General features: G+C 43.7%; 1 protein-coding gene across 2 annotated transcripts in view; it reads left to right on the forward strand.

Annotated features, from left to right (window-relative positions):
* Positions 1-19,374, forward strand: part of TBC1D9 (TBC1 domain family member 9) — a 112,841-nt gene that overhangs the window by 64,801 nt on the left and 28,666 nt on the right. For both annotated transcript variants that reach the window (XM_058666828.1, XM_058666827.1), the window contains exons 4-9: positions 5,604-5,832; positions 6,242-6,503; positions 9,050-9,257; positions 13,039-13,245; positions 14,450-14,620; positions 15,203-15,353. In XM_058666828.1, coding sequence (XP_058522811.1) covers positions 5,604-5,832; positions 6,242-6,503; positions 9,050-9,257; positions 13,039-13,245; positions 14,450-14,620; positions 15,203-15,353 — 1,228 coding nt within the window. The remainder of the gene's footprint in view (positions 1-5,603; positions 5,833-6,241; positions 6,504-9,049; positions 9,258-13,038; positions 13,246-14,449; positions 14,621-15,202; positions 15,354-19,374) is intronic.

Consider the following 19,374-nt stretch of genomic DNA (forward strand, 5'->3'; position numbering starts at 1 on the left):
AAATGACAGACTCATGGATTCCTATATTTTTTATTTGTTTATACTTCCTTATTGGTCTGTAGTTTTGTACTTACACTATCCCACATCTCAGGGGATTTGCCTGCCAGCAGGCCTAGAGGCCATCAAGGGATGAGGCAGTGGTGTTGTTTGGCTGTAAAAACCACTGGGGACAGACTGTTGGGGGATGTCCATTTATTGTAAAGCCAGTACAACTTATATAGACTAGGAAAAGGGGCAGGCCCTGACAGTCCTCCCACCCAACAAAGATACTGTGATTGACTAGAAAGGTACGTATATCCCTTTAGCCCCTCTAGTCATGTCACAAGTCGCCTTCCGCACATATGGCTGGAGGTTGTGCTTTGGATCATGGACAGGTAAGCTGTGGGTCACACCTACCAGGTAGCAGGCAGGGATCCAGGGGTGATCCCCCACATCCTAATGTTCTACAGATTGCTACCTTTGTACTTGTACATGAATATTTTCTTATTTTTTAATTTTTTAAAATGATTTATTTATTTTTATGGGAAAGTCAGATATACAGAGAGAAGGAGAGACAGCGAGAAAGGTCTTCCATCTGATGATTCACTCCCCAAGTGACCACAATGGCTGGAGCTGAGCTGAGCCAAAGCCAGGAGCCTGGAGCCTCTTCTAGGTCTCCTATGTGGTTGCAGAGTCCCAAGACTTTGGGCCGTCCTCGACTGCTTTCCCAGGCCACAAGTAGGAAGCTGGATGGGAAGTGGGGCTGCTAGGACTGGAACCAGCGCCCATATGGGATCCCAGCCCATTCAAGGTGAGAACTTTAGCCACTAGGCTACCACGCTCGGCCCACTTATTTGTTTAGAGCATTCCCTCACTTGCAATGGAACAGGATGTCCTAGGCTCCTCCTTTACCTTCCCTCTTCCATCTGTTTGCTTTCAGTTTTAGAGATTTTCTCCATCCCAGGATTAACTATCTGAGAGACAGCCTAGTGGATGGAAATAGCTCCTGTCCACTGGTTTGCTCCCTAAGGCTGGGACGTGGTGGAAGCCAGGAGCTGGGAGCTCTGTGTCTCTACATGGGTGGCAGGGATGCAGCTACTAAAGCCAGTACCTGCTGCTTTCCAGGGGTGCGTTAGGGGAAGCTGGTCTTGGGAGCAAGGCCAGGACTTGATCCCAGGCATGCCAGTATGAGATACAGGTGTAACCCTTACCTCAAGATGCTGGAGATAAAATGAAGAGAAGGCTGAGCAGTTCAAGAGTGCATGCAGTAATACCAGCCTCAACTCTCCCTCCTCTTCCCTTCAAAACCAGCATGACTTTAGTTTCTACTTTGGCTAAGTGGTAGGGGTGGGGACTGGAAGACACTGGAAAGAGCCAGCTTGGGGATGAGCTCTTTTTGGATCATCTCCTGGGAAAAGGTGGCAGCTTCAAAATAAAATATATCCTTGAAAAATGGAGATTTGTTTCCTTCAACCAAATTTGACTGCATCCTTATTTTGTAAGTCATGTATCTGAGTTCCTGGAGTAAAGAGGTTCTGAGTGTTCCTCCTATGCTCAGGTGTGAGGGGCTTGGAGAAAGGGGGCGGTGGCCGGGGAAGTCATGGCGGCCAGGAGCCTTCCCTGCAGCGGGGGGCTGTTCCAGCTCCTCGCCCACATGCTCTCATCTTTGGGGCACGGGCACAAATAAAGAGCTCTGTGACAAACCCAGAAAGTTAAAAATGAAAGTCTGGGCCCGGCAGCGTGGCCTAGCGGCTAAAGTCCTCGCCTTGAATGTGCCGGGATCCCATATGGGCGCCGGTTCTAATCCCGGCAGCTCCACTCCCATCCAGCTCTCTGCTTGTGGCCTGGGAAAGCAGCCAAGGACGGCCCAATGCATTGGGACCCTGCACCTGCGTGGGAGACCTGGAGGAGGTTCCTGGTTCCCGGCTTTGGATTGGTGCGCCCCGGCCCATTGCGGCTCACTTGGGGAGTGAAACATCGGATGGAAGATCTTCCTCTCTGTCTCTCCTCCTCTCTGTATATCTGGCTTTCCAATAATAATAAATCTTTTAAAAAAAAAAATGAAAGTCTGCAGGAGAAATAAGATGGAAACGAAGCACCAGTGTGTTAAGTTGCAATGCTTCTCACTATTTGTACTATACTAAAAATGTCAAATTTAATTCCCCTGAAGCTAATTATGAGGAGGGAATTTCTATTAATGCAATTATGCATGAAAGAATGTCATTCGTGTGCAAATGAATGGCTTAAACCTTCTCACAGAGTGTCCAATAATTAAGGAGGACCAACAGACTTGTTTTGAGATCTAATTAACTTTTATAAATTATAGATGGAATAATTTACTAGAGACAACAGTAATCCAAACGCTGTACATCATATTTTGTCTGTCTCTTCCTTGACTTCAAATATGCATGTTTATCGTAATAACAGTCTCATTATATGTTCAATTTTGTACTGTTTGGTCCTTGGCTAATATTTACTGTGTGTTATATGCCCTTTCATTCTTATTTTCAATTATTTCCATAATTGACCTGACCATTCCTCTCCTTCTAGAAATCAACTTTGCTTTCAGGACTAGTAAAGGACAGGAACAAAAACATAGTTAACATATTTGTTCATATAACTTTTCCTGCAGGTTGCTTTCCCCCTTTGATATGGATATAGGCTCATGGGTTCAATAGTTAAAAACATTTTCAATAGATTCTTGGTGGAAATTGGCAATATATTTGAATTCCTTTTTTTTTTTTTTTTAGTATTTATTCATTTGAAAGGCAGACATATAATAAGAGAGGAAGAATGAAATCTTCAGTCTGCTGGTTCGCTCCTCAAAGAGCTGCAGTAGCTTGAGGCATGGGCCAAAACTGGCAGCCTGAGACTCCATCAGGCTCTCCCATGTGGGTGGTTTAGGCCCAGGTGCCTGGACCATCCCCTCCACTGCTTCTCCAGGCACAACAGCAGGAACTAGATTGAAAGTGGAGCAGCTGGAACTCGAATCAGTACCCGTATGGAGAGCTGTTCTCATAGACAGTGCCTAACTGAATGCACCACATTATTTCTGGCCCCTTGAATTCCTTTGTGATTAGACTTGCGTGCTTCAACTTGAAGCATGAGAGTTATTTAAATCTTTTATCAAATATAACAGTTAAAAGTTCTTGTCTCAGTATTTTGATTTTCTGCATTTGATTATGTTATTGAATCTTTTTAAGTTGCTAATTTTTACCCATTTGTAAAGTACCTGCCAATGCCTTGTTGCGCGTTTATATTTATATTCAACATCCCACTTAATTCAGTGCTGTGAATTTCCCAGTTATGAGGAGCTGGTGCCTAGGCCCACATCCATTTTAAATTCAGTAGAACCTATGGTATCCTAAGGAGGGAAGGTTCTGACCCTTTGTTCTCTCATCCAGTGCACTTGGCTGGAAGAATGCAGCAAACCAAGAAAAGGTTCTGCATTCTGGACCCTGCATTACAGGTGGGAATTTGTGGATAGGGAACCGTTACCCTCTCTGGATGAAGTTAGTGGGGGCCTCATCCTAACTCTTGCATATTAGGCCCCAGAGTGATGCTTTTCAGCTCTGAGTGCTTAGAAACTCTCTCGTCCTCAAAACCATGTTCTTTTTAAAGGCTTTTAAAAGAGTTTTCTGCACCTATGGTGTTTACAGATCTTTACGTAGCATAGCCAGAATTTACTCTTTTTCCACTCAAAGCATGTGAGTGATGCTTGCTTTGTGTCACAACTTCCCCTTCTGCTGGTCTCTGTATTTTGACTTAAGGTAAGACCCGTGCTGCAGGGGTCAGGAGAAGAGCAAATACTACCCCCTGGAGGGTCTCCAGGTTTCTCCCTTCTCACTTGGTTGGCCGTTGAGATAGCCTGAGAAGCCAGCTGCTTCCTATTAATATTTCTCATTTGGTGTGCTTCTGTACCGATTCATTGATTCCTTCTATTCCTTCACGGATTGTGATTCCTCTCCAAAGACAGTGGCGGCTTTGATCTGTAGCAGAAGTTGCAGGTGTATTTGCCACCTGGGAGAGGTTTCTGGTCCCTCTTTCCTGACTTCTGAGCTGACTTCTACCCACCCAGGGGCCTAATACTGCTTTCTGATTGTCTGAATTACCTGCTGTAACACTGGAGCAAAGCCTGCTTCTGCCAGGAGCTGCCCAGCTCCAAAACTCATCTTCCCTCCTCCAAGCACAGCATCTCTGTTCTGACAGAGGAGTGGCATAACTTAGAAGAAAACCACTTTAGTTTATATATTCTCCTAGGGAAATATATTTTGCTTCTCACACTGGCCACACTGACACCCTGTAGAAAACAGAACAGGAGCCCACAGCTTGGTACTTAACTTCTGCAGGATTTCTATCTCTGATATAATTTTGATTTAGACATCTGCAACCCTGAATAAGAAGACTTAGATAGGGCCTCTAAGATGCCTTGCAATCTGGAAAAATGACATATACTTGACAGTATTTTGACTACCTACTAGATGCTAGATCCTGCTGATGGAAAATATTCAAGATACTATCTTAACAACTCATAAACTGCTTCCCACCAGCATATAAAGAGAATATAAAGGGCTAACATTGAGGCTTAGTGGGTTAAACTGCTACCACCAGATCTGGAATCCCACACAAATTGAGTCCCAGCTGCTCTACAGTTTACTGCTAATGCTCCTGAACAAGTAGCAAAATATAACCCAAGTGCTTAGAGCCCTGAAGCCATGTGGAAAACCCAGATGGAGTTCCAGGATCCTAACATCAACCTGGGCCAGCCACAGCCATTGTGCCTTTTAGAGACTTGAACCAGTGAATGGGGGAGACTGCAGATAAAATTTAGACAATAATTTCAATACATAATGCAGAAATAATCTTCAAGACAATGTGGGGGAAGAGAATCGTAGTTGAGAGATTATTCAGAAGGAGGTGGGAATGAAACCAGACTTAGAGTTTGTTAGCGTTCTTGATCCTTGAGAAATGGAGGACTTGGTCTTGTGCAGAAGAATTTGAGAGGCTAGCTTAGGACACATCAATGCACAGCAACACTGTGAATACCTGACCCCAGCTATTCGAACTTCACAGCTCATGTTTCCCAGTGCCAGGTTGAGATCTGAGAAAATGAAGATGAGCTGAGCTTTGATGATTATGGTCAAAAGAGGAATTCTGGGGTGGGTGCTTGCCACAGGGGTTAAGATTTATTAATTTCTTTATCGATCTATTTATTTATGTACTTTATTTAGGTGGGTGCTTGACACTGCGATTAAGATTTATTTATTTATTTATTTATTTAGAGTCAGAATTACAAAGACTGAGGGAGAAAGAAAGATCTTCCATCTGCTAGCTTTCTCCCCGGATGGCCCCAATTGCCAGGCTTGGGCAAGGCTGAAGCCTGGAGCCAGGAGCTGCTTCTGGGTCTCCCATGTGGATAGCAGGGGGCTAAGTACTTGAGGCATCTTCCTCTGTTTTCCCAGGCACATTAGCAGGAAGCAAGATTGGAAATGAAACAGTCAAGACTTGAACTGGCACCCATTTGGGTTGTAAGCACTGCAGGTGACAGCTTAGCACACTCACATCGTTGGCCCCTCTAGTCCTATTAATATCAGTTGTGTGCTTTGTGTTCTGTCCCTGACTAGGGCATCATTGCTGAGTATAACAAAATTAATGATGTAAAGGAAGATGATGACACGGATAAATTCAAAGAAGCCATTGTGAAATTCCATCGACTGTTTGGGATGCCTGAGGAAGAGAAGCTTGTCAACTATTACTCTTGCAGCTACTGGAAGGGGAAGGTTCCCCGGCAGGGGTGGATGTACCTCAGTATTAATCACCTGTGCTTTTATTCATTTCTGATGGGAAGGGAAGGTAAGCCTGTCAGAATCTCAGAGGGAAGCTTTGGGAAGGTCTTTTGATGTTTGCTCTGAACTCATAAACCACATTGAAATATCAAAAACCAATGTGTATGGTTACATGATTTTTGAACAACTAGTAAATCCAATGATTTTCAGTTCAATTTTTGTAAAGCAGTTGACCGTTACATGATAAGGATTCACTAGAGGTATAATTAATTCGGTATACATGGACTTAAATCTGTATTCATTCTGAACTTAGAATGTTATGTGGTCCAAGTTTGTCTCCTAAAACTTACACGAAGGTCATCATGTGGGTTTAGAAATTCAACACTGGGTTGAGGGAGAGGGGAGTTGGAGCTTGCACTGTCTGGATAGGATTCTCAAGAAGCAGGAATTGACCCATCCTTGCTGCCTGTGCTCAGCCAAGCTGGTCATCCGGTGGGTGGACATTACTCAGCTGGAGAAAAACGGCGCGCTGCTTCTGCCTGATGTGATCAAGGTGAGCACACGGTCCAGCGAACATTTCTTCTCTGTGTTTCTCAACATCAACGAGACATTCAAGTTAATGGAGCAGCTTGCTAACATCGCCATGAGGCAGCTCCTCGACAATGAAGGCTTTGAACAAGATAGATCCCTGCCCAAACTGAAAAAGAAATCTCCTAAAAAAGTATCTGCACTCAAACGGTGAGTCAGAGGAAGTCTGAACCTTAAAGACTTCTAAAGCAAGAAGCATTTTTTTTTTTATTCAACTCTTCTGAAAAAATCTGAGGATCGGTGCAAAACTAAAAATGGTCTTTGAGAGAGTCTTCAAATGCTTTTATTTATTTATTTATTTATTTTATTATAGTTTTGACAATCTTTACATAGTTAATTAGGGTAAAAATGTTCAAGGGCTATAGGCAAGTGGGTAAAATTATTATTCCCATGTTGTTTCCTTTATGTTTAAAGGGGGCTACTAAGGGAGAAGGCCCACCCAATTTCCCACCCTCCCCTGGTCCCGGATGTAGGGCATGCTCCAAGGTTCTTGCTCAAGTGGTTTTGATAGTTCAACAGTTAGGAATCGCTGCCAATCTTGCCACTCCAAGCACGATGAGGTCTTTGAAGAATCCACTGATTGACATAGTCCATCCTAGAGTTTTCGTTTTTCCAGTATTTCCCTGCCAACATAAAGCTGTGGTGGTTGATTGACCTGTTCTGTCTTCTGTCTTGGTTAGGGTTCTGAGTCCAGCATTTCGATTTGGGAGATCCCCAAAGAAACTTTGAGGTGTTCTCAGACCAGATTCTTGTATGTACTAGCAAGTACAGGGCCCGGCACAGTCCATTGCCTCAACCAGCTGGTGCTTGCAATCGCTGGGTTGGTTCTGTTTTCAGCCCCGAATTCCACTGGAACCAATGGGTGTTGCAGTCCAGCCTGGTTCTGCCCAGCACATACTCATCCCTCGCATAAACCAGTGGGAGCTGCACCTAGTTGGAGCGACCCACAATAACCCCCATGAGGCCCGCCCCCTGCCCTGGTTTGCCAGTATGTGTAGCAGTAGTCCAGTCTGTCCCACACCCCGTTCGGCTCTCATACATGTCAGTGGGTATTAAAGCTTTGTTCCATCTAACCAGCTCCACCATGCAGCCCACACAGATGCTGTTGGGTATCTGTCTAGCCTTAAGAACAATAAATAGAACCACTGTGACTGGTTCCAGTACTGTGTGATGGGAACCCCTTGGTCCTCTGAATGGAGGGTTACAGGTGCACACATTGGCAGTGATGAGCTCAGCCCACTGAGGGCAGAGTGGAGCCTCTGCTGAGTGGAGTTTGCAGAAGTTAGTAGACATCGTCCATTCAGGTGCAGCAGGATGTGTATTTCAGGCAGAGGGAAGAACATGATGGGGGAAACCCAAGCAAAAAGCATGGAAGGAAAGTGTGCCTATTGCTTAGCATCACTTCTAGAAATAGCAGGAAATGAGCTGAGGAGGGACTGCAGAGAAGCCTGAAAGTCTGGATGTAGGAGTCGAGCTAGAGGAGAGGAGAAGGGGAAAGTTGATGCCCGCTCAAGTGATGTGTGGAATTGACCCCCACTGGGATGGGGAGGGGATTGGAGGAAAGATGAGCGTGTCCCAAGGCTGCAGTCACTCATCTGTGTTGTGATGGGTCCAGTTGCCAGGGGGACATTTAAATGGGAATTTGTCCAAGTAGAGAAAAGAGCAGCATTGAAGTACAGGTGGCTGGTGGAATCTGACAAAAGGTCCTTGTCACTAGTATGTCTTTGGTGATCTGTGGTATTTCCAGTGCTGTTGCTACATTGGATTAATTAGCAAATGAAAGGTAAAGAAAGAACAGTTGGCAATTATAGATTTCCTCTTCAAGAATTCAGTGGTAAAGAACCAAGGATGATTTTGTGTTTTAAAATTGAACATGTGATTAGATGGAGGGGGCTGATGAAAAGAATTTTATTGGTGAGGGTGATTGTGGAAACAAGAGGGAGCTTAGAGATAAATCTTTAAGAAAATGATTTTAAAATATTATCTTGTAAAGAATGGTGTGGATACATATGTGTGTTGGTACCTCTTCGTTTGGAACTGAAAGGGAACTAGGAATAGGTGAGGATATAGGTAGACAGAAGGGAGGAAATTGAAGGGAACTTGCATGTTAGGCTTCTCCTTGTTGTGAAAAGCCAGGAAACAGATTGTGATGGGACTGAGATGTGGGTGGGGTTTGGGCAAAAACTTGAAGATTGACATGATGAGTAGGGAAAAATATATTCCAACAGGGAAAGGGTAGTAACCAACAGAAGACTAGCTGAGGCTGGCAAGCGCAGTCGCCCAAGAGCTGGATCATTTTTGGTGGCTTTAAGTGCAGTTTTGTTGTATATTTACGGTTCAGAGTGGTACCTAGTAGGTCTTCATGATTGCATTCTTACTGTGCCCCAAAGATGGCCCTTTTGAAGAGTCAGTTTTGACAACCTCATTATTAGTTATGGTACTGTCTTTCATATTAATAGAAAGTGATTGTAAACTGACCGTGCAAGGGACCTGTGTTTATTAAGGTAATTGCATCATGCTTTTGGGTCACTAGGTGAAGTTGACCCCAATATGAAATCAGGAAGATAGGGATACACCTACCAAGATGGAGGAGGGGAAAGCGAGGGTGGGGAGGCTCTTTCTATTGTTCCATCATTTAAAGGGTATTATTATTATTTTTTTTCTGTGTGAGATAAATAATTGTTGTTGCTTTTCAGTGATCTGGATGCCAGGGCGAAGAGTGAGAGATACCGTGCACTTTTCCGGCTGCCCAAAGATGAGAAATTAGATGGGCACACAGACTGTACACTATGGACTCCTTTTAACAAAATGCACATTTTGGGGCAGATGTTTGTGTCCACAAATTACATCTGCTTTACCAGCAAGGAAGAGAATTTATGTAGCCTCATAATCCCACTCCGGGAGGTAAGTGTCAGGTAGAAATAGATGTTATGAGTTTCGTTTGTCATACTTTTCCACTTGAACCAGAAATGATGCCTTTCAGCAGCAATCAGTTGCCTTTTAACCAGAGGTGATTATCATTCTTGAGTGGCACCTGCTTTTCATTTGTTGCCTCTGCTGAAGACAGCAATGACTGCAGCCCCTGTGAGATGACTCCTTCTGGAAGCAGTCTGGTGTTTTCAAATACGGGTTTCATAATTATTCAGGTATGGCGAGGCCAATAGATCAGGGCTGCTGGAAAGAGCTGGTTGTATACACACATCCCAAGGGGAGAAGACATTCAGCGTCACTCAGAGAAATACCCAGGTCCATCTAGAGGCAGAGGGGGTGAAGGAAATGTGGCCAAGTTGCTTCGTTGTGATTTCAGAAGGTTGTAATGACTAGCAGGGTCAACAGGCTTAGGAGTGACTAGACTGGAACATTTTGGTAAGCACTACCACCTGCCCTGGGATGACTGGCTAAAGGGATAGTGACCCCGGGTCTGAGTGCCCTTTAGTAAAAGAAGTGGCTGGGGTAGCGGATTTGCTTAGGAAAGCTGTTATTAAGGAATTGGTAGGGTGATTTCTCTAGGGTCCTTAAGGCCCTAAGATGTCAAAGCACCAAACACTGAAACTTGAAAACAAGGTTAAAATGCTTGACGCACACACAGTCCAAGGGCATCTTGGTCCAAGGGAGGTGGTGCAGATGGGAGTTGGCCCAGTGTCCAGCTGGCTCTGCCGATTACCTATGCTTGAACCAGCAGGCTATGGGTCTCTGTCATGTTCCAGAGCCCATTCTGGGATTTCTGAATCTGAATGAATCCTTGCAAGCTTAGGGATCTGCCTTTAGTAAGTTCCAAGCTCTGTTGGCCAAGCACAGTAAAGTCTAAGAAACTTTATTAGGGTGGTGGGCTCCGTTCTACCTTGCCAGATTTGCCTGGTATTTGTCTGGAAGCTTTGTTGTGAGTTTTGGGATGCAGATGTCAGGGGATGGGCAGTTTCTGACTCGACAGCTTCTAGTTTAGCCCTGTACTTTCCCAGAAGCTGACGTAGGCAGAAGCTTTGGGCATTTAGGCAAGAGTGTACCTCTGTTATGACTTCCAATAGAAAAAGACTCAAGTCCTCTGCCCCTTTTCCCATTTTTAAAATTATGTAAATAAGGAAAATTTCTTCTCCCTTTATTTTTAAGAGTAATCTATCTCTATCACAGGAAATTTATAAAAGTACAGACCAGCATAAAGAACAGTATTCACTAGTTGCACTGTTACTGTTCTGTTGTATGGCCTTCTAGACTTTGCTGTGTATACATCATTTACATGTAAAATTATTGTAGGATTTAAAACTTTTTTGCTTATTTCCTGTAATATTGCATCTATCTTAATGTGTGCCCCAATTTATTAAAGTTTCTATAATGTAATTTTTTTAAAGATTTATTTATTTTTATTGCAAAGTCAGATACACAGAGAGAAGGAGAAGATCTTCCATCTGTTTATTCACTCCCAAAGTGTCCGCAATGGTCAGAGCTATGCCGATCTGAAGCCAGGAACCTGCAGCCTCTTGCAGGTCTCCCATGAGGGTGCAGGGTCCCAAGGCTTTGGGCCGTCCTCGACTGCTTTCCCAGGCCACAAGCAGGGAGCTGGATGGAAAGTGAGGCTGCAAGGATTAAAACCGGTGCCCTCATGAGATCCTGGCACATTCAAGGCGAGAACTTAAGCTGCCAGGCTACCACGCCAGGTCCCTATAGTATAATTTCTCATAACTGCCTATTACATTAATAAATATATTAAGTTATTATTCTTATAATTTGTATATAAATAATTATTTACCTATGGTTGATTGGATCTTTTCATGATATCTAATTTTCTTATGTGTAATTTCCTGGTAGATTAAAAAATGTAAAATATTAGGGCAATAAAATTGACTGGGAATGAGTGTGCCACCACTCTTTTTCCAGAGGACACAGGGTCAGGAAGCTGCTGTAAGATGTCCTCTTCCCCTTGTGGTTAGCCCTGCCTAAGCTTGAGTCAAGTCCCTTTTGTTTCTGTTGACAGCTCAGGGTAACTGACAAAATGCTATTAGCATTCTCAAGCCATCCTTTGCTGGCTGGTCTTTCCCAGAAGGCTGAGATAATTTGGTCATATTTCTGGGTAAATCAAACAAAGGACAATCTGGGAGTAGCATTCAGAAATAAAGATGCTGTCGTTGGAGGATTCTGCTTTAAAGAAATGGACTATGAGACAGCAGTGCTTTCCCTTGGACCTGAAGAAAAATTGTAAAGATTATTTATGATTGGTCCTAACCATAAGTGATGGAAAGAAGCAAAGCACTTAGATAACAGCCACATCACAGAAGCCGTCCTCTGGGGTCTGTGTGAGTACCATGCTGTCAGCACGAACAGGGTGCCTCCGGGAACTGGGTGAAACTGCTGGAGACACAGAATTCTCTATGAAACATGCATCTTACAGGGAATGGCTGCTCTGAGGATTGTGTGCAGCAAGAATTATTGCTTTTACATTATATATATATGTATATATATGTGTGTGTGTGCATATATATATATATATATATATATTTGCACATATAAATGTATGTTATAGAGCAAGCCCTCATGCACTCAGTCTGTAAGTGGACATCAAGTCCTGTAGTGTTGTCTGATATAGACTCCATCCATCCCTTCGGGCATTTGGTGCCATGCAACCTTTCAGATTCCATGAATAAATTTCCATAGCTTGAGCTCATGGAAAAATTCTTAAAATTATACCTCGGAGAAAATATGTATCATGCAAAAATGCCAATGTGTAGGCTACTGTTGAATCTGTCTAGACTGCTTGTGGATAGAAAGGAAGCAGGAGAAACGTAGCTTTACACATCTTGGCAGAGATTTTGTAAATTAAACCATCTACCTAGTGCTCGCCTTCAGATGCCTTTCTAATGTGCTAAAGAAAAAAAAGAAGTGTTAATGTGTTTATCCTGGCTTCCAGTTAGGAAGAATCCGATTATAAACAACCGTTCTACAACTTTGGTTTCGAGCTAGCGAAGATGTCTGTTTCTCCTGTGTCCCCAGCGTGCTAGACTGTGGCGCCCACACACACGTGCGTGCATGCCTGTTCATTGAGCCTTTGAAACTTAACCTGCAAGGTATAGGCGTCCACAGGGCCTGACGAGGGATTGGAGGTTTTGTGGAAGCCATCCTACGGCACACCTCATGAGAGGAACCAAGTATGCCAGGCCATCTTGTCTCATTCAGACAATGCAGCAGCTAGGACTTCTCTCTCACAGAGATCCATGAAATTTCAGTGCAAATCAACGAGCACCTCGGCCACAAGGACTTCTGCATCACCATACTATTGACATTTAGGGTCAGACTTTGTTCCTGGGAGTGAAAGAATGTCGCATACACAGTAGGCTGCTTAGCAGCATTCCTGGGGGTGGCTGTTAGATGCCATGAAATGCTTCTATTTGTGGCAACCAAAAATGCCTCCAAAAGTTGCACGCTGCCTCCTGGGGGTGGGGGTAACAAAGCTCCACCCAATGTAGAGCCATTGCTTTGGGAGGTCCAGTGAGATTCTTCTGGTGCCTGGTCCGAGCTCCAGTTTTGGGTTGCTGTGAGCTGTTTTATTTTGTTGGGAAAGTCAGTGAATCTCAGTTGGCCTCAGTAAGCTGTGAGAGTTTCTCCAGAGCGATCAAAGTGCCTGGTCCTTCGTTAAGGCTGCTCGCAGCTGCAGCCTGGGTGGTTCTCACGCTTTGCGCCTCCTGTTTTGTTGCAGGTGACAATCGTAGAAAAGGCGGACAGCTCCAGTGTCCTCCCGAGTCCTTTGTCCATCAGCACCAGGAACAGGATGACCTTTCTGTTTGCCAATCTAAAAGACAGAGACTTCCTGGTACAGAGGATCTCGGATTTCCTGCAGCAGACAACTTCCAGAATATACTCGGACAGAGAGTTGGCCGGAAGCTATAACAGTTCAGATGACGAGGTCTGTGCGGAACATCAGAAGCTGTTATGGCTTGTCCTATTACTCAATCCAAGAGTGATCCTTTCTTTGTCCATTTTGTTTGTGCTTCTGTGCTAAGATCAGTGCCTGTTCTGATGCCCAGAAGGGCAGCTGAGCTGAAATCTCAAGGGGATTTGTATTCGGCATTACAGAGCTCAAAGGAACCTTGCAAATCATCTTGGCCTGACCCTGTCATTTTAAAGAAGAAATTGCCAAGTTTTTTCTTTTGCTGGTTATATAGCAAGTGAATCTTATCCATACTGTCGCCTTGTTGGCAATGGTAGAGGTCAGTAAATAGAGTCTCAGACCTGGCATGAAGCATCATTACGATGACTATATACATATTGTGTATATGAATATGTGTATTCATATTGTGGCTCTGTTGAATTAGGTCACGAACCAGCGTCCAGGGAAACAGCTCTGAGTAGATAGGTGACAAGCTAATATGATAGAGCAAGTTACTGTTAGCTAATTCACGTTTAAAAGATGGTAAGCTCATTGTACTGGTGTTGTGGTATACTGGGTAAGGCTTTTGTCTGTGATGCTGGCATCCCATATGGGTGCCAGTTTCTGTCTCAGCGCTCTACTTCTGATTCAGTTCCCTGCTAATGATCCAAGAAGTAGAATGGGCCCAAGTGTTTGGGCCCTTGCCACCTCGTAGGATGATAGCTCCTGGCTTCAGCCCTGGCCGTTGTGTCCTTTGGAGAGTAAACAAGCAGATGGCACTAATCCCTGTTAACTTGGTCTTCCAGATAGATAAATCTTTAAAAATATGTATATACATGGTATGCTCATGTATAATACCCTTTCTGTGGGCATTTTTGAGGCATCAGAAACTGCAAATGGAGTGCAAATGAGATAATCCTATAAGCTTCTGAATTAACTGTAGTGTGATTTGAATACAGGCTAATCAGAGAAGCAAATGGCCAACTGCTTGTTGCAAAAATGCATTTAAAATAGAAAAGAAGCCCATTTGAGGCTTGATGCACTGTAGCCTGTGAGCCCGTGCACCACTCACCTATTTTATCTCTGCCAACTGTTGACTTGCCATGCTGCTCCTGATTCTTCTCATTGGGAAAACTTCCTGGAAAGCATGGCAGCTGTTGGTATCTGCACAAGGCACACTTAAGAACTAGATTCTGTTACCAAAAGCCTCCCAATGGCTTGCTCCTCTGTGTGTCAACAGGTGTATTCTCGGCCCAGCAGTCTCGTCTCCTCCAGCCCCCAGAGAAGTACCAGCTCTGATGCTGACGGAGAGCGACAGTTTAACCTCAATGGTAACAGCGTCCCCACAGCCACACAGACTCTGATGACCATGTATCGGCGGCGGTCTCCTGAGGAGTTCAACCCCAAATTGGTCAGTGCCTCTGGCTTTCCCCAAAAAACTTTCCTACTAAAACAGTACCGTGACGGTTGGGAGGCTAGGTGTGGCTTCTCCCCTTGTCTCCCCACTCCCCATAGATACAGGAGAAAGAAATGGAAAACTTAGAAACAATGATCACACCCCCTTTTCTCTGATCCTCTGTCCTTTCCACCTTGATCAACTCTGTAAGCATCATCTAAAATTAAAAAAAAAAAAAATGTAATGCCATAAAAATATTTCTAATGCAAGTGAACTCACAAATATTTTTGGCCTGCATTTAAAATAACTGATTCACTGTACTTTGGGGAGTGGACACAGAACCATAAATATAATCGATACCCCACTGCTGCCTCAGGTGTGCAGGGTTCTGATTGCAGGTCATGGAGCAACTGCAGAGCATCGTGCATGTGTAAAATTAGGGAAAGGACCCCAGAAAATCTGGAATTTGTTCAGCGAGTTCTGTATAAAATTGGACCCTTCTGTCAGCAGAAAACACTGCACTGACTCCCTGTCATGCTTGTCCTCACTGACTTTTAAACACCTGGGGAAGCATGATTGTTTCATTATGTCTTTCAGGCCAAAGAGTTTTTGAAAGAGCAAGCCTGGAAAATTCACTTTGCTGAGTACGGCCAAGGAATCTGCATGTACCGCACAGAGAAAACGCGGGAGCTCGTGCTGAAGGGGATCCCAGAGAGCATGCGTGGGGAGCTGTGGCTGCTGCTCTCAGGTAGGGCCTGGACTGGGGATGCGGGTCCCATGGACTGCCTTTTGCCCCCTGCCGTCATGGTGGGTCTTTTTTTTCCAATATGCCAACTTCCAGGATGGGATCACTAACTTGTTTACTTTTCATTTCCTAAAAACACTGTTTACTGTTAAACAGTCCAAATGTTGATGTTATCTTGCTTTCAGCAGAGCCAGTATCAATCAGAAAGCAGAGTAGGCAGACAAGGAAGAAACAGGGCAACTCTATCCTTGACATTTGCAACCTCCAGGAGTCTTTGGTCATCCCTGGAGCCCTGGAGATTAGGTGGGAGTCTGTGCCAAAAGCCCCTTCAGACTGTAACCTGAATTTCAGGGATGGAGGTGCCAGAAAGACAGAAGGAACTGTGTCCGAGGGCCTGTGACCAAAATGCCTAAACACAACGCTTTGGGATCCAAACTTTGCTGCTTCAGAAACCAGAGGTACTTCAGGCTGAGCCCAACACTGCTGCCTCCCATCACACAGTGACCAGAGTATCTCCTTTGGTTTCATCAGCCTTGAATTTCATAAACATATCTTTCTCTACCATCATTCTACTTAGGCTTATAGGACTATTTTTATTTGAATCTGAAGTGGTTGACCACAAGTCCTCTTATTAAACCCTTCTATGTTAAAAAAAAAATTAAAGGAATAGTTAACAAATTTTACAGAAAACCTCAGAAATTATTACTCTTTCTGGCCTGACACAATGGATCAATTGTCTAATCCTTCCCGTTCAAGTGCTGGAATCCCATATGTGCATTGGTTCATGTCCTAGATGCTCCATTTCCAATCCAGCTCCTACCTGTGGCCTGGGGAAGCAGCAGAGAATGGCTCAAAGCCTTGGAACCCCATACCCATGTGGGAGACCCTGAAGAAGCTCCTGCCTCCTGGCTTCAGATCCGCTCCACTCTGGCCATTACGGCCACCTGGGAAGTGAACCAGCAGATGGAAGATCTTTCTGTCTGTAGCTCTTTATATCTGCCTTCCCAATATAAATCAATCAATCAAGCTTTTAAAAAGTCACTCTTTCTAAAATTAGATAGGAATAGTAAGGTGGTCCATAATGAATTGTGTGTCTTGCAAGCAGGAGGCTAGAATCCTGAAAAATAATCAGTTTTATCTCTTTCCTATGAAACCGTTTTGTTGTCATTTGTATGTCTTCCTTCCTTTTCATTTTCCTTAAGTAGACCATCCATAGTTCTTCATTTAGAAACTCCCATTTGACTCTCCTCATCTTGAATTACACATCAAAGCCAAGATCATTACCATCCAGTTTTCTGTCTTCCTTGCGCTTGGTGAGCTAGTCACCTTGACAACCAGGCTCAGATCGCTGACAGAGTAAATGAAAGAATTCCATTTTCAGCCTCCTTATTCAAATGAGAAGTTATTTACAGCTACATCTGAGGTGGAAATGAAACACAAAACAATCCCACTGCTGCGGTACACTCCGAATGACACCCAGTGTTTCCTTCTATGGTCGTGGCTATGAGAGCAGACCATGGCAGAGGCTGCAGGCACCGCTGGGGCGTGGGGAGGCACTAACTCAGTCTGTAGTTTTGCAGCCATAGTTGGGGATTCAGGTAGAAGCCAGCTGGCCCCTGAGGGACATCTAACTCATGGTTGGGAGGCCCAGGTTTGGTCCCATTTGCTTCTTAAGACTTTGCAGCCGCTGCACCAGGAACTGGATTCAGTAGCCCACCAAAGTAAAACACAGGTCAGTGGGCAAGAAATGCCACGATATTTGCCGGGAAAATAGAAAATAAGCCAGTGTAATATTGCTGTCCAGAAGGCTGCCTCCTCCCAGGCAGGTGTGAGTGACAAGGTTGGCTCTCATGGTGACCCTGAGGACAAGGAGGAGGTTGGCCCAATCATCTTGGGGTCCCAATTTTAAATTTTTACTCAGTCCATGCAATAATTTGGATGTAATTAAAAAAAACCTTTATTGGGGTATAATTCACCAGTTAAGGTGTATAGTTCTATGGTTTTTCCCCATATATTCACAGTACTATGCCGTGCTCAATACAATTGATTTTGTAATATTGACATTCACTATATCCCCACCCCCAAAGTACCCTGCACCCTTCATTAGTCATTTTCCTCTTCCCCTTAAGCCCCCTCCTAGCTTCAGTCTACTAATTAGGCAGCCAATAGTCTGTCTACCTTCTAGACCTATATATGTATGTACTCTGGACACTCCATATAAATGGAATCATATATATAGGTTTTTGTAACTAACTTCTTTTACTTTAAGTTTTCAAGGTTCAGCCATAATGTTGGATATAGAAGTATTTCATGATCAGATATGCTGTTATATGGATATACTACATGTTTTTTATACATTCATCAGTTGAACACTTAGTTATTTCCCGTTATTGGCTGTCACATATAATAATTCAATGAATATCCATGTTCAAGTTTTTGGACATGTGTTTGTTTCTCTGGAGTATATACCTGGGACATGAATGATAACATGTTTAAACTTTTTTTTTTTTTTTTTTTGCTTTTAGAATTGTGAGAGGCAGAGGCATAAAGATGAGACAGAGGTTTCCTGTATGCTGATTTGCTCCCCAAATGTTCACAACAGTTGGAGCTGGTCCAGGCTAAAGCCAGGAGCTAGATCTATATCCAAGCTCCCACATGGGTGCAGGGTATCAACCACCTGAGGCGTCAATACCAGGGACTTTGCATTAGCAGGAACCTGCAGTGGAGGGCTGGCGCCAGATATTGACCCATGTACTCTGATGTGCTGCATGGGTATCTTAGCCCTTGGGTTTAACTTTCTAAGGAACTGCTAGACTGTTGTTTCCAAAGCAGGTACGCTGTTGCACATGCCCACTGGTAATTCATGGGCATTTCCATTTCTGTACATCTTCCCAGTACTAGCTCTTTATTGATTATAGTCATTCTCGCAGATGTTATGCGATACTCATTATGAATTTGATCTGCATTTCTCTGATGGTTAATGATGTTGAGCTTTATTCTTTCTTTTTTTTTTTTTTTGATGTGTTTATTGGTCATTTGTATATCTAATTTGTAGAAATGCCTCTTTAGATCATTTTATATTTTAATCGGTTTACTTGTCTTCCAATTATTGACTTGTATATTTTTTAACCTGTTTTAGATCCAAGTTTTTATTTTAAAAATTACTGTCTTACTGTTTTAGTATCATTTGAAAAAGGAATCCATTTTGATTTTACAATTTATCTTTTTTTATTATTTTTTTTTTCCCAATGAGGGGAGTGAGGGCAGTTTGCTGGCATGGCAAGAGGTATACTTTCTTCTCATTGTTTCAGCTTTTATATTGAAGTCATTGATACATTTCAGTTAATTAAAAAAAAGATTTATTTATTTGAAGGGCATAGTGGCAGAGGCAGAAACAGGGAGTTTTCCTTTTTTTAATTTATGTTTTATTAGAAAGTCATGGGGACAGGGCAGGAGGGTATCATAGAGAGGGAGATGTTCCAGCTGCTGGTTCAACCCTTAATGGCCACGGCAGCCAGGGCTGAGCCGGGCTGAAGCCATGTTCTTTATCCAGGAGCTTTATCCAGGTTTCGCATGAGAGTGTTACCAGCCCAAGGCCTGCAGTCATCTGTCACTGCTTTCCCAGGCCATTAGCAGGGAACCGGGGTGTAGCATGCATAGCCAAGCCTTCCTCTATGCCACTGACACAGGCTCTCATGAGTTAATTTTCTGATTTTCTTATGTGGTGTGAGGTAGCAACTTAGATTCATTCTTTTCCTTGTAGATGCCCAGTTGTCCCCACATTATCTGTTGAAAGGACTGTTCTTTCCCTATTGAGTTGTCTTAACATTCATGTGGAAAGCCAATAGACCATAATATGAAGGTTTATTTCTGGATGCTCAATTTGCCATGGCCAGAGCTGAGCTGGTCTAGAGCCAGGAGCTTCTTCCAAGTCTACCATGCAGGTGAAAGGTCCCAAGGCTTTGGGCCATCCTCCACTGCTTTCCCAGGCCACAGGCAGGGAGCTAGATGGAATATGGAATAT

This window comes from Ochotona princeps, chromosome 7 (genome assembly GCF_030435755.1).
Source record: "Ochotona princeps isolate mOchPri1 chromosome 7, mOchPri1.hap1, whole genome shotgun sequence".
NCBI classification, from domain to species: Eukaryota; Metazoa; Chordata; class Mammalia; order Lagomorpha; family Ochotonidae; genus Ochotona; species Ochotona princeps.